This window comes from Oxyura jamaicensis, chromosome 1 (genome assembly GCF_011077185.1).
Source record: "Oxyura jamaicensis isolate SHBP4307 breed ruddy duck chromosome 1, BPBGC_Ojam_1.0, whole genome shotgun sequence".
In the NCBI taxonomy this organism is placed as follows: Eukaryota; Metazoa; Chordata; class Aves; order Anseriformes; family Anatidae; genus Oxyura; species Oxyura jamaicensis.
The window spans coordinates 51,947,507-51,962,931 of NC_048893.1; the positions used below are offsets into that span (position 1 = coordinate 51,947,507).

Below are 15,425 nucleotides of genomic sequence, written 5' to 3' on the forward strand. Positions count from 1 at the left end.
TTATTTAGCTGTATGGTGGACATTTTGTCCAGTAGGATCCTATGGGAGACCATGTCAAAAGCCTTGCTGAAGTCCAAAAAAAGTCACATCAGCTGGTTTCCCTTGGTCCACCATACGGGTGATCTTATCATAAAAGGAAATCAAGTTAGTTAGGCAGGACCTACCCTTCACAAACCCATGCTGGCTGGGACCAATGACTGCTTTGTCCCCCAGGTGCGCCTCAATAAGTTCAAGAACCATCTTCTCCATGATTTAACCAGGCACTGATGTGAGACTGACAGGCCTGTAATTGCAAGGGTCTTCTTTCTGACCCTTCTTGAAAATCGGCACAACATTTGCCAGCTTCCAGTCTACTGGGACCTCTCCAAATTCCCAGGATCGTTGAAAAATAATTGAGAGAGGTTCCGCGATGACGTCCGCGGAACTCTGCATTGCAGTCAATGCCCAGAGTTCTGAAAAGGGAAGAAAAAAAAAAAAGGGAAAGGAAAAAAAAAAGTGTGGGGTCACAAGTCCACTATGTTACTGAGTTAGTTTTCTCTCTTATGTAAGAGAAATCTCCTCCTCTTCATTTTTCTCTGTGAATTAATGAGCTCTCACGTTGTCACATTTAATCATAGTTTCCACAAGCTCGATATCATGCAGTCCACTAAATAAGCCAAACGAGCATCAGTAATGCCTTGATACTTTGAAACATATTTAGTGGATAAGTAAGAGCCAATAAGACCACATCTTCCCTATCTGAACCCTTGGCACAAGTTAAACAAAGTAACTCTCAGTTTGAATTAGAGATTCACTCACTCAATATGATGTGGCCACATCTACATCATATTATTTAGTATTTAATTTAGTACTAGTGGCCAGTTTTCTTAAAGGGGTAAAACAAACAAACAAACAAACAAACAAACAAAAAAAGAAATATGCACCACATAAAATGGGGAAAGGGGAAACTGAATCAACTTCCTTCTATTTATTTTTAGAGAAGTACAGAAAAATCTCTGTGCAAACAGAATCATAGTACAAGCCAACTGGATAATATTTGCAAGACTAATTCAGACTACTCTAAAACTTTGAAAGCATTATTTTGTTTTTATGCATGAAGAGACAAAAATTTTCATCCTGAGATCTAAAACATATTTCACGTTTTTACCTGGATATTGTTATAATTCAGTGTTTCAAGGTACAGTATTTCAGGGTTTAGAGTTTGAGTTTTCTAATCTAACCCCCCTTATTTTGAGTGTAAACATTTAAGTGTAAAAACATTTCAGAAGATTGACACTGAACTTGTGACACTAAACCTAAATATTGAAATCTTGTATTCAACCTAATCTAGAATGAAGGACTATTATTATGGTTCTTCTGTAGTAAGAAAAACAGAGACTTTCATCCAGAACTTCAAAGCATTTTGTCTTGCTAATAGCTGTTAACAAGGTCAAAATTTCTGTGTTGGTAGTGGCAAAACTGCTGAAATAAATCCCTGGTTAAAAAGCATGAAGTATTTTTAGCAATATTTCCAATGAAAGAAGGTACAATTTTAGAAAATTGCATTGGGTGAAAATGTAACAAATGAAAGGTTAAAGCTCCCAGGGAATTGTAGTAGATAGTCATTTCACATGTTAAATGACTTACATCTAAATCTGTGGGAAGGCAAATCTGTCTATGTAGATAGTGTTGAATATAAAATAAAAATGGTAAACCCTAACCATTATTTATCCATGCAGAGATTAGTTTATTCTTTCATTCCTGAAATGAACGATGTTTCAAAAATGGAAGTTCCAGAGGAGAAGTTTTTAAGCTGAATCTCCCCAATGACTGAAATTGATTTTTTTTTTCTTTGTCTTACAAATTTTGTCTAAATTTATCTATTCTTTCCTTAAGGATGTGGGTGTGTGTGTATGATGAGAGGCTGTTTGCATTTTTCATTTGGGTTCAACTCCCTCCATATTGTACTATACTCACAGGCTGACCAGTCGAGTGTTGCAGCTCTAGGGTCTCATTTTTATTCCCTTACCTTGGAGGGTAGTTGTATAGGTTTTCTGTGTATTTGGTCACACAGAATGAACCTTACCAAGCTTTCCTGGGAACAATAAGTGAAGAAAGCAGCATTTGTTAACCTAGTCCCTAGTGGTAGAGATTTGATGATAAGGAAGCTGTGGTTTGCCTCCTCTGCACAGTCCTGCTGCCAGCACATCTGGCAGCGCTGACAGCCTGGCTGTCCCAACAGCCTCCCACTCTCCTGGGCACCCTTGAGCTCTGACTGTATCTCAGCTGCTTCACCATGGGAAGTCCTTGACTCTTGGATTGTAATGCCAAATGGTCCTTTCAGTGGTCACAAATTTCTATTGCATTTGTTTTCAAGGCTTCTACTGTCTCTTCAAAGATACGCATGGGATAAGTGAAGAACTGTTGCTTTGAGTCAGCTATTTCTCAGTCAGACTGAGCGTCACAGCCCAAGTATTAGGACAAAAAGGGAAACAACAGGCCAAATAGGTCCCAAGATTATATTTATTCAGATGGCAAATATATTTTTCTGTTGTTTATCATGAAAAAAGAAGTCTTGATATAATTTTGTAGTATAAGAACAATGAAATCAACTGAGTAATTTTCATGGTTTTGATTCTCTTTATTTCTTAATTAGCTTTATATCCAAACAACTTGTACATAAGCTTCAAGAGTGCAGTTGTGCCTGTCAAGTCATATTGGTTATGCAACAGATACTACCTTCAGGGCTCACAAAGTATGACTGACCATGCAAGATTTCTACTGCAAACAATAATTCCAGGTGACAGTATTCCCCTGATCTCTGTATATACAGGGGGAATTGCAAGAGCAGAGGTTGTTATCATCGCATGTTATTTATTACATAACAAGATAAAACAAAAATATTTTGCTTTCCATCTAACCTGTGGGAGAAACATCTTCTTTGGAGCATTAGTGTCATGTCTCAGGGATACCTGGAAGTGAAAGGGCATACTTAAAGTGAGTTTCACTTGTAATATTGGAAGCATGAATTGAAAAGCAAGTTTTTATGAGCTCATATCATAGCTGTTAATTTGTCAAAGCAGACTTGACAGAGAAAGAAGCTCTAGGGCAAACTCAATTTTACTTTGAGACTTTCCCTGCAAAAGACTTACAATACAAACAACAACAAAAATAATGCTCTTTCTATCATCATTCAATTCAGAGAAGTCAAAGCTCTTGACTTGTTAACAGTCACTTGTACCTCAGATGAAGAGATATGGCCACTTGAGCTCCAGAGGTATGACGAAGTGACTCGTTCTTTTAAATACATCAGAGGGATTTCAGAGGACGACAGTAACTGAATAATTAAAGTGTTTGAAGGAGCTCTGTCAGTGACTAAGTAAAGAGGTCTAAGATACTAGATACATGTAGCCCAGCCAAACTGGAGCTTAATAACCATTATAACCTGAAAATATTTGGAGACTGAGAGGACACTTAAGTATGGGACTCTGGGAGCAGAATTTTGGCTAATGGTTTGTTTTTAAAAAAGGGAAAGCTTAAGCTGATGTTAAAAGAAAAATTCACAAAGAATGGTATCTATGATGTTCAACAAAGTAGGAGAAATTCAAATGTCTATTTCAGATTATATTGACCAAAGCATGAAAGATCATACTGATGGTAGCAGGCTTGGCCTGGCAGAGCAAAGAATGTGCAATTTTATAAACTCAGATCTTTCTCTTTTTTGAAGCAAAACAAGAGAACGTTAGCAGACTGCTTTGCCTTATGGCAGTTAGTAACTGGAATCATAAGTCACCAGATGATGCTTTCTATCCTTTTCACCACCTCTTACCCATCCAGATACTCAAACATATATCAAAGGTCTATTTAATTTTCAGCTAAAACAAATGAAAAATAGTAGATAAAAATGCTGTCATACTGCTTATATTAGTAGTACTAGCAACATATATTTACCTACCATAAACACTATAAAGTTTATGTTAAAAGAATATAATGGAAATACGTGCATATGTGTTTTCCTTCTTCAAAATTCCAATTCAATCTGACTTTAAATTGTGGGGTAACTATTAAATATGATACTTCATTTGGTATGTAACATTAATTAACAACCTTAAATATAAGAGTTTAAGCAAAACTAGAAAGCTTGACACTGCTAAAGTAAGATCTAAAGGCAAAAGTTTTAACAATACTTTCGAAAATTGATAACAGTTTTAAATCCAATTTACAAAGCTAACTTAAGGACTCTTGCATCATATATCATATAGTGCGTAGCTTATAAAGTTTTTGACCACTAGGATGTTAGATCAAAATGTGGAATAGGAGGCATGGCACAAGACATCATTACATGGTTCATGTGATCAATAGCTAATCTCTAAAACAAAATCCATTGAGAATACCGGAGCAACACTTTCCTTACTGCCATTCAATCTGCATGGAGGCAGAAAGTAAATTAAAGTTCAGCTGCTGAAAAAAAAAAAAAAAAAAAAAAAAAAAAGGAAAAAAAAAGTTCTATATTGATAATATATCAATATATTATTGACAATTGACAATATTGATCTTATATTTCAATAATAGTATCTATATCATTAACTATTTATAAATTAGTTTAAAACAGAATAAGCCTAAGAATACCTACCAAACTGTTGAAAAACCCTTTAGTTTGGATAAAAGCTGCTTTCCACAACTTAAAGGGAGAGAGCAGACCAAGTTCTTTAGAGATCATTGCCAGCTTTTGTCTTAAATAGTTTTAGTCTCAGTTTTATCCTACTGGCTGATGAGATAAACCACCTGGACATGTTTTTTTTTCTTAAACTGCTTTCTTTCGGGTGGAGTTAGGAATGACTGCAGTTCAATCCTGGCTGTTTATGGGTTCTTTTAAGGGCTAACTAACTACTTTTGTCAAACTCAAATAATTAATTTAATATTTAAAAATAGGTTTATACTTTTGTTAAGCAGCAGTGCTGTTCATCAAGAGACCTTTTTTTTTTTTCTGGTACATGATTTTTTCTGGCCATATTACAAAGGCTTTTCATTCTTTGTTTCACTACTTCCATGAGATGTAGAATCTCTTTGGTGTAATGGGTAAATCAGCCACTACCACATAGTATATGTTGGGTTTGTCAAAAGTAGACAGATTGAAACCTTTTTCATACTGAAATTAATGGCAAATCTCTGACTGCCATTTGTATAGGTAAAATTTAAGTACATATTTGAAGAGTAACAGCAATAGTAAAATCAAGACTTTTTAATAGGAATATTTCACAGATACATAAGTGGATACGTGGAGTTGAACATCAGTATGTTATGACTCTCTTGTTGTCCTAACATGATGTTGTCATAATCTCAGACCTTCTTTTATTTCTCAACTTATGCTAGTATTTTGTATAGGTGCTTTTTATTAGATTTATTAGTCTTTCAATGAAAAATGCATAATTTTAAAAGCTTTTGGTAAGTGTTGATGTTTATATATGCTATTTAATTTGTATTGATGATTTGTAAATATTATATAAATCCTAAAACTCTAGAAAGCATATATATTTAATGATTTTGGTGTTTAAATTTGACTAACTTCATATTTGATTTTATTTCATAGGAATTTGCTGCACTGACAAAAGAATTAAACGCATGTAGGGAACAGCTGCTTGAAAAGGAGGAGGAGATTTCAGAACTTAAAGCTGAAAGAAACAACACAAGAGTAAGTATACAGCAGACTTTTTCTTGATATCCTGTATGTGCAAAGCAGGAGGAATATACTTATATATAAATTTAGATCATCATTTGTGTAAATAAGAAGATAAAATTCCTTACCTTCCTTGCAAATGTCTTTCAATTAGTACGAGATTTTTCAGAATCTAAGTAATAGTACATGTCTACAATACTACAGTTCTGCAGGAAATGACTGTTTTAGCAAGATATATTAATAACAAACTAAATAATAAACAGATTTTGTGTATAATGAGGTAAGTACATTCAGTTTTAATGCTTTCTGTAACAAGGGATTCACAAAGCTTTCCAAGCCACTGGCCCTGCAAAAGTAGCCTGCGTGCACCCTCATCTCTTATCAAGGCAAAATACAGAGGTATGGGTGGACCCAGCTTTCCCTTGTGCCTTGGATTTGATCTGAATAAGGATGAGGTGAAGGCTGCCGTGTGTATCACAGTGAGAAATTCTGTTTAGCCTACGTGCAGCCATTGTGATCCTTGAAGTAAATGTCATTTGCCATACAGCTGAGAGAGGAAAAGATACACACTCCCAGCCACTTCTTGCCTTCTAGTTCCCTTTTACACTTCCATTTAAGCTTTGCTAATAGTTTTGTGTGTGTGTGTGTTTGTTTTTCTTTTTCACTTTATTCTAGAACCCACGCCCATGTTTTTTATTTCGTGGTAGCAACCTCACACAGTTTTTGCCAGTCTCCACAAAAAAAAAAAAAAAAAAAAAAAAAAAAAAAAAAAAGTTCAAGACCTGATTTGCCATTTTATGACAAGCTGCGCAAGCTGCAGTGTCAGACCTTGACAGTGAAATGCATTAGAGAGAGAAAACGCTAGCATAACATTCTTTGGGACCCATAAACTCTAGGTCTCAGCCAAAAGACCATGGTTTAAATCTTACGCCAGTCTTTAGTTGAGTTCCTGCTCAATCCTTTGAACAATATTCTTAAACAAAGCTCCCTAGTGATCTTTTGCTTTTAAATATGTATTTTTACTGCCTACAATAATTAACTTCTCACATATTACGGTAGAAATATTTTCATGTCAAGAACTTAACTGACAACTTAATCTGTCAGTACATAAGGCAAAATAAAAAATGCAAGAGCATATGTATATGTATTGATTGGTGTCATTGCTGACAGGAAGACAAACAGTTTCTATCTAAAAGCATTGCATGTGACTTTGAAAACATATACAAAAATATCTTAATAGAAACTGTTGAAGTTACTTCTATTGATATTGTCTAGCTAGCAATCAAGTAAGACTGATGTCTTTGTGCTTTGTGCTTTGGCACAGACTTATAAAATAGGACTAATTTGGCTATGCTAAATTTAAATTGAAGTTGAAATTTATTTTTGTCTCAACAGATTTTTGTATTCTTCAAAAGTAGAAAAAGTTTGTAGGATTAACTTTTTTAATCAGAATATGGTTATGAGGAAAACTGAGTTTTGGTTGGGCACCTGAAACAAAAATATATTAAGATACTGATATAGATTAATCTGATTTTTATCTAAAAAAAAAAAAAATCACAAATGTATAATTTTTGTATGTAGTATAAATTGTTACTCAAAATATACAAAAATATTGTATTTCAAGTCTTTTTAGAAACAAGAAAAAAGAAACCTATGCTCATGAATGAAATACTAACAAAGGTTAGTTGTTATCTTTCTTTTACTCAATACCTCAGGAGATTAAGCACTTGAAGTAAACATCACTAGTTTAGGTTCAACTTTATTGTCTCAATTCCTTAATGAATGATTTCTAGAACATCTTCAGTTAGGCACTGCCGTCTCATAATAGCCATAGATCAGAATTTTGCCCTCCTTTATATGGTGAAATTGCCCTTGTGTTGTAAAACTCTAAGAATATATTTTAAATGAAGGGTTTAAATCCTTTATTTAAATGATTTTCGTAGAGATCCTTTTACTTACATTAGTTTAATAATTGCTGATACTAAAACAGGCACTGTCTTTTTTAACCAAGATAATGCAAGTTCTTACAGTCTGAAAGCATGAAAATAAGTATAATTGTTTCCTAAGATTCTGTAAAGACAAAATCATGATTTCCCTAATGTAAATGATGGTAAAAGTCTTTATTTTTTCATCAATATTATGATCTCTCTTCTATGCCCCTATGTTTCTTCTTCCAAAATAAGAGCTTGTGTCACAGAAAACAGGGTGACAATAGTTACTTAATAGATAGTAATTCAACACCTGTATTTCCAGACACTGTATTATAACAAGTAGTAGCAACTGTTCAAACAAATAGTCATTATATTGCTATTCCTTATTCTCATAAAAGAACCTTTCTTCATTTTCATATTTTGTATCATTATCCTGATTATTACATTTTCATTCTTTTATTTCACATATGTGTGTTTCCATTAGGTATCAGGTTGCCAGTATCTTATTTAAAGAAATACACATGTAGGACATAAGCTGCAGCTAGGCTACAACTTTGTTTTTTCAAAGATTTTTCACCAGCAGTTTACCAGTAAAGCTATTTGATATCACCCCAGCTAACCATGGGAGCAAATTGGTTTCCAGCACTATTGAACAACGCTGAGGAAAATGACTGGCTTAATGACTGATTTTAAAGATAATCTGCAACCCCATATCTGTTTATTTTACTTTGCTTGCACAAGACTTGGAGTGTCGCCGAACAGTGAGCATTCTAAATACAGACTGAAAGGAAATTCAGTTTTTCCTGATTTTCCTGATTAGAAAGAAGACCTCGAAAGAGCATTGGGCTCTTAGTGCATTGCCCCATTCCTGTAAGGAATCCCTTAAACCAAGTGTGTCTTAGTTTAGTAAATCTCTTTTCTTCTATATTATTATTATTTTCCCTATCTTCCATTATTTACGCCTCTTATTTTCTCTCCATTACCTTCTCTTCTCTTATTTTATTTTATTTTACTTTATATTTTGCAAAAAATAAAAAATATAGGCAGGTGATAACCTATGCACATGTAGCTCGTATTGTTAAATTTTCTTATGCATTTCCATTTTACAATGCTTTGTAAGCCATCTGAGAAATACAGTAAACTGTACTCTAGTAGTTATCTCTATTCTTATTTAGTTCTAATTATCATTTTAAGTATGCTTCATTCTTTCAGAAAATATGCACTAGAGCATTTTTCAGTCTTTATATGATGATTTTTAAACATTGTTTATGCTCAGGAAGAGTCCAGAGCTCTATAAACCTCCAACACATTTAGCTACAGTAAAAGTTATCAGCACGTCATCTTGAGGATCCTAAAATTTGCCCAGCATAAGAGTAGAAATCAATTGTCAGATTGTTTCATAATTTACTGTCAAGCTTATGCTTTCCAGCAAGAAAAGCATAGCATTGACTGGATATTATGCGTGGATGATTCCGTCCTGCTTGCTGCTGTTGATCTTCATCTTCTCTCTTCAAGCTGCCTCTCCCTGTGAGAGCCTGACAACTGTAGCAGCTTGACACAGTGTGAGGGAGTGGAAAATGCTCAGCAGCACATGATCTTTGTTAATGCCAGTGTGTAATTGCAACATACAAAGTACAACAATACCTAAAGCTGTATCTAACAATTTGTTTGTAATTTAAATTTATTACCAATATTTTTACATTAGTATTTTGATGTGAAAACTTGTTTTGTTCTTCACAAATATATGGGATGGTAATTACTGAGGTATATAACAGAGAAAGTCTTCAACACACCCCCTGCCCTCCCATTGCTATCCATCTCCCCTCCGGTCATATACTTTGATTTCCTTCAGTCACTTAACTTAAACATTGCTCGGAGACACTATTTCAATATCAGTTTTGTATTTTTATATGTCCCTTTCCCCATCAATGTAGTAACATTTCATAGTTCTGTAACTATAGTTACATGTGCCATCCCCAGGAAAGTAGGGAAGATCTTTTTAAAATAGATATATTTACATATATATATATATGCACACACATATTTTATGTACATGTAGTTGAAGCAAAAAATGGATAAAATATCAGTATCATTTCAGCAGAGGAGGAAGCAAGGATTTGCCGTCAGATGCTCAGCCAACCAACATTCTTGTGTTGGTTGTTCTTCCCTTTCAGCATGGCTTGGAGTAATGCAGCACGGGGAGACCTGGTTAGTCATACTCTCTGGTCAGCTAAAGTGGATTTGCTGTAAGCAGTGCTCACAGATTTTGTGGAGAAATAGACTTTATTTTTGTTGAAAAGCAAAAATAATAAATTGCTATCTGCCAGAAACCTGTGTCAGCATGTCTTCTCACTCTGAGGGCTGACAGCAAGGAAAATACTGCAGAGGTGGTTTCCAGAAAAGTGAACCACTACTAGTTGAGTGGCCAGAGTGAATAACAGTAAGAAAAAGCATGAAATGTTCACAAGTAGTTCAGTAATCTGGCATGAGTGCTTTGACACTTACCTGTGACATCATCTCATCTTTCTATATTAAGGTAAAAAAGGCAACACAGTATTTTGCACTTGAAGTTTTATTTAACAACTATGAAATATGTGCAGACATTTATATTTGGATTTGTCACCTCTAAAATGATAATTCTCAGTTAAGGACAAAATTAACTTTTGTGTATATTAAATGGATGGCTTTGGTTTGATTTAATTTTATGTATTACACATTTTTAACATGATAGTAACTTAGCCTGAAGTTAAATATTTTATCTGCTGCTGTACAAAGGGCTATGGTGCTGTGCTGTTCATCCCACACAGTAAACTCCTCCACATTCACCCCATAAGAAATTCTGAGTTCCCTGTACCCCAGACCATTCCACTCTCTTCTTATACATGGAAATCTTATTTAACTTTATTTTCTTAGTCCCTATCACTTTGATCAGTCTCCATTCTTCCTTCTCTTAAGAAGGTTTCCACCTTTCTTCTGTCCACGCTAACTTCACGTTTCCTGTCAAGATTGTCTGTTTATCCCAGCTCAAAATGGGATGATGGATGTACACTACTTTTTCCTTATCACTCCTTTTTCTGTGTTCCTTATTTTTCCCAGTTCTGTAGTTTATGCATAATTCCTTCTGTAATTATTTTTTTTCCATGTCAAGAATTCTGTGTTACCATCAATTTTCTTCCCTCATATCAGATTTTCTCATTTTTCCTTCTAAAGAAGACTTGAATACAGGCTCTAAGAAATCTCCCTTCTGATCATCTGTCCAGGATGACTTGTTTAGGTTAGTAGGGCATCAAATACGATAAATTTGCTCAGTGACAGGTCAAAAATTAGTTAGCAAGATTATGGAATTCTGCATTGTTTTAATGGGTGTCAGTTTAAGCTGCAAACAACTACAGATTTACTGAAGGTACGTCTGTGCTGAAAGTTTAACTGTGGTTCAGTATTTTTCTTTTTTTCCAATTTCCCCAGAAATCTTTCTTTGGAGATGTGGGACCAAAAGTAGGCTCTAGAATTAGTAATCAGCTACTGACTTCCTTTCCCTTTGTTATCTCCTAGATAACTATTGACTTCCTTTTCTTCAGTTATCTCCTAGATAACTAAGTGGCCTGGAAAAAAAAAAAAAAAAAATCACAAAGATAATGAATTTAGACCACATTCAAAAATTCTGTTATGGTAGCAGTCAACTGCGCATTTAATTTCTGTTATAAACAGAAAGACTCCATGTTTCGAAACAGTCCTGATCTAATCTAAGTTACAACCCTACTACATCTCCATATCAAGTTCCTGATGCCTCTGTGATGAAGGGGCCTCTTCAGATCTGCCTGTTACTTTGAACTGCTTCAAGTTATTTAAAATCTGACTATATTGTTGTTGGGCCTGTAGACATCAAATGACAATGCTCATCCATCTTCTTAATCATTTGCTTTTGATAAACATGGACCATCACTTGAATTCAGTAATGGTGAAAAATACCCATCTTTCTTGAATTTCATGGAGCCATTACAATTCTTTGTGTATTAATGTTACTCATACATGTATTCACTATCTTTTGTGGATAATGCAATTATTGTAAAATTATAAGCAGGTGCAAATCCACATACAGGAATCATGCTTGAAGTAAATATAACATCAAACCAGAATTGTTCCTGGTTTGATAGCTGTATAGCTATTCTGATGTGATTATACTCTGCTAATGCTCTTGTGTGTCTATAAGTTCATGTAACAATAAAGGTCATTATATGTCTCAGAATAGCTATAGATGACATAAATATAAATAAATATAACTCTTTTCTAATAGAAGCTATATTAAGAATAGCATCAAATGAGCAATAATAAACAATTATCTATGTAACGTTAAAATTTCCAGTTCAATAGTTTAGGTATAATTGTATGTTGTAACTGCAATACATTTATCAAGTGTTCTGATTCATGAATTTAACTACCCTTAGCCTTACAGCTAAGCAATTATCTTCTACGTTCAGATAGTAAGAACAGTAGTGTTAGAGATACAAAAGCCTAGATAAATGGTGAATTTTCTGTACACCAAGATGTCACTTTATTATTTCTTTTAAGATACTTAGAGTAATAATGACAAACAATTATCATATGTTTTTACAATATGTCATTTACAGCTTATTCTGCAGGTTATTTACAATAGCCTGAAATACCCTGTTCGTGAACTTTTTTGTCTTCCTTCATGTTTGTAATACAACAGACACAATGAACATTTTAGAACACGTTAGCAACGATAAAGACGTTAGAGTAAATAATCTTAAAAATTTAATGAAATATACATTTTGCTTTTACATACTTGCTTAAGTAACTTCCAATACAATTTAAAGATATTACATTTAGGGTGAAATAATTATAAACTGCTTTTATATTTTTGCATGATGGTATTGATTGTTATTTGATAGCTAATGCTTATTAGTTATGACAAATAATGTAAATATGTACTTAGTTAAATAGTGACTCTATGCTGAGTGATTTGTTGTGTTTACTTTTCATAAAGTTTTAAATGAAATATTGAGTTGATTTTCTATTTTTCTACTGATCTGATTTCATCTGATTTTGAATCATAAAATGTTGGCAATAATTCCAACAGTCTCTCCCATAATGAGGTGGCCAAGAAAATTGCCATTTGGTACCATGCACTTTGTAGTTAGAATTTCCATAGCATTTAAGTGCACAAGAATTAATAACCTTTTATATCAAATCCAATAGCTGTTACTGGAGCATTTGGAGTGCCTTGTCTCAAGACACGAAAGGTCACTGAGGATGACAGTGGTGAAACGGCAAGCACAGTCTCCTTCAGGAGTTTCCAGTGAAGTTGAGGTCCTCAAAGCTCTGAAATCGCTGTTTGAGCACCACAAGGCTTTGGATGAAAAGGTACAGTGTGGAAAGAATATTATCAGTTACTCCCTTTGACTTACTATACTGTGCTTTATAATGCTTATTGTGTGTTTCCTTCTTGGTATATGTCTTGTACTTAAAACATTTATACATGCTCAAAGAAGTCCTTAAGAATGTATGATCAATAGCTACACTGCAATTTGGGTCACTTTATCTGTCTTTTGTAGTCAGTAATACTGACTTTTCATTACAAGAAAATCTGTCCCTTACCAGAAAGACTTCTATTTAGGAATAAACTAAACATGCCATGATGGAATTTATGTCTGTAATATGTTTTCAAGTTATTGATGAGAAAATGTAGACTTCTCAAACTTTAAAAACACAAACTGAGGCAGAAAGAGGCATTTCTAAGTACGTAAAAGAGCTTTCCTCTTAAAACTTTTTAGAAGGAAAGCCTAAGTTTCTGAGATGTTTACGGTATTTACTACATAAGCACAGCATTTTCTCCAGGATTAGAGTAGTATAAAATGAGTTGTAGATCCTTCATTATCAAAGCTAGTGGAGGGCTTGCAGAATCAAGATTAAAAATCAATCATTCATGATGTTAACCACCTAGTCATATTATTAAAGGGAGTCTTTCCACTGGATTCTGTATGTGTTTTGTATTGGAAAGACTTCTGTGTGAATAAAACTTCATGTAATTCTGAGGTATCACCTTGCATATTTCTTTACATGAACTGCAAACATTTAATTCAAGTCTAGAAACAGTATACTCAGAAAATGATGAATCTGAATTAGTAAATGCTTCAAAACTGCACATGCAGGGAGCATGTGAAAACCACTGTTCACAAGCAAGGAACCTAGTTCCTTGTAGAGTCTGTCTTGGCTGACTTCTCTGGGCTCAGAACTGCATCTGAGTTGCTTCTCTGAGGAGGTTGAGTAAGCAGTGGAGTCCTCTTGTGCAGCACAGCATCTGAAACTGTTGACTGTATGGTTGAGTTCTGTTGCATAGAACCAATTTATTAGCCTCACAGTAATAAAATTAACTTTTTATTTAGAAATATATGAAGAAAGTTGACAATATTTAAGGAACTATTATTTAAAAAACAGCTTTATGAAAAGAGTAGCTATAGTCATATAGTAGCATTTATTCTTCACTGCTAGCTAAAGAGTGAAACATGGTGGGTTATGAGTCATTCAGGGTTTAAGTGTCAGATTCAGAGTTAAATTAATTTAAGTAACTTATGCCGACTCCACAATTATTTTGTTATTATGTATATCTCTTTAGGTATGTGTTCTATTCAAATATGTATCATGAAAGCATATTTAAAGGAAATTTAGAAAAAGGAATATAGTGGCTTCTAGCTGCTGTTAGCAATTAGTTTTAATAAGCTTTGGGCTGTCATCAAGACTTACAAAATTCTGTATTATTAAGAAAAATATTTTGAGAATATATGGGGTTTATGGTCTGAGCCTTGATTTTTATCCAATACTTTAGACATTCATAAAACTATAAAGAGTTCTCCTGCTTTGTACTTTCTGACACCATGTTGGAAAATATGAGAAATAATAAGAAATAAATTTCAAATATATTCTGATTATTCAGCAATTATTTACTTCTTATATATATATTTTTGTGAATGTTTAGGTTTTATTTTACTGTGCAGTTTATTTTATGTATCAATTAGGTTAGATACAGACTTAGACTGAAGCTAAATATAATATTTTGGCCTGTATTCCTAAAAAAATATATATTTTTTTAAAGTTAATGTAACAGGTTTGAATCTGTATTCATTTAAAATTTTTGGACTGACACAGGTACACATTTTATATATCTACTGGGTCTCTTCCCAGTGGTAACAATAATGATCAGTGCAGAAAAATCAGCCATCTGCAGTGATATTAACATGAGGTTTGTTACAATAGAAAAGAAGTTGTTAAATGACTGGCCAAAATGACTTCTTTCCATGTGTCATTCACCTGTGCTTTGAACCATTTTTCTTGTGAAATAATGAATGCTATTTTGTTATAAAATATTCCAAGATTATTCAAGGAAGCAGTTTAGTAAATGCTATTAGAATAACCTGTTATAAACCTAGTACATGTTATTTTCAGGTACAAATCCTGTATAAAATATTGTGTTCATGTTATAGTAATTCTCACTAAAAGGAAGAGATCACAGATGTTTTATATATCATGCAGATACGCGATGTTAGAATGCTACCACATTACACCATTTATCGTTGCAATTAGTGGGATTTTTATTCAAAAATAATGGAAGTGAAAAAGACTGCAGACACCCAAATTGGCTAATAAACCTTTATGATTATAGTTCCAGTGTTTCATTACCCTAACTGTCATTTCTTTTTCAACAACATCTAGTTGAAATTTCCATTGCTAAGTCTAGCAACTGTTGCCTCTTGCTCTACCACTGTGCATCTCCAAGAAGAAGCTATCTTCTTCTTCACAGCTTCCTGTTAGCTAGCTGT

The 15,425-nt window shown here is 33.8% G+C and overlaps 1 protein-coding gene across 15 annotated transcripts in view; it reads left to right on the forward strand.

Moving 5' to 3' along the window:
- The window catches only part of PPFIA2 (PTPRF interacting protein alpha 2), a 329,918-nt gene that overhangs the window by 195,792 nt on the left and 118,701 nt on the right, over positions 1–15,425 (forward strand). For all 15 annotated transcript variants that reach the window (XM_035338456.1, XM_035338451.1, XM_035338479.1 and 12 more), the window contains 2 exons: positions 5,570–5,671; positions 12,808–12,972. In XM_035338456.1, coding sequence (XP_035194347.1) covers positions 5,570–5,671; positions 12,808–12,972 — 267 coding nt within the window. The remainder of the gene's footprint in view (positions 1–5,569; positions 5,672–12,807; positions 12,973–15,425) is intronic.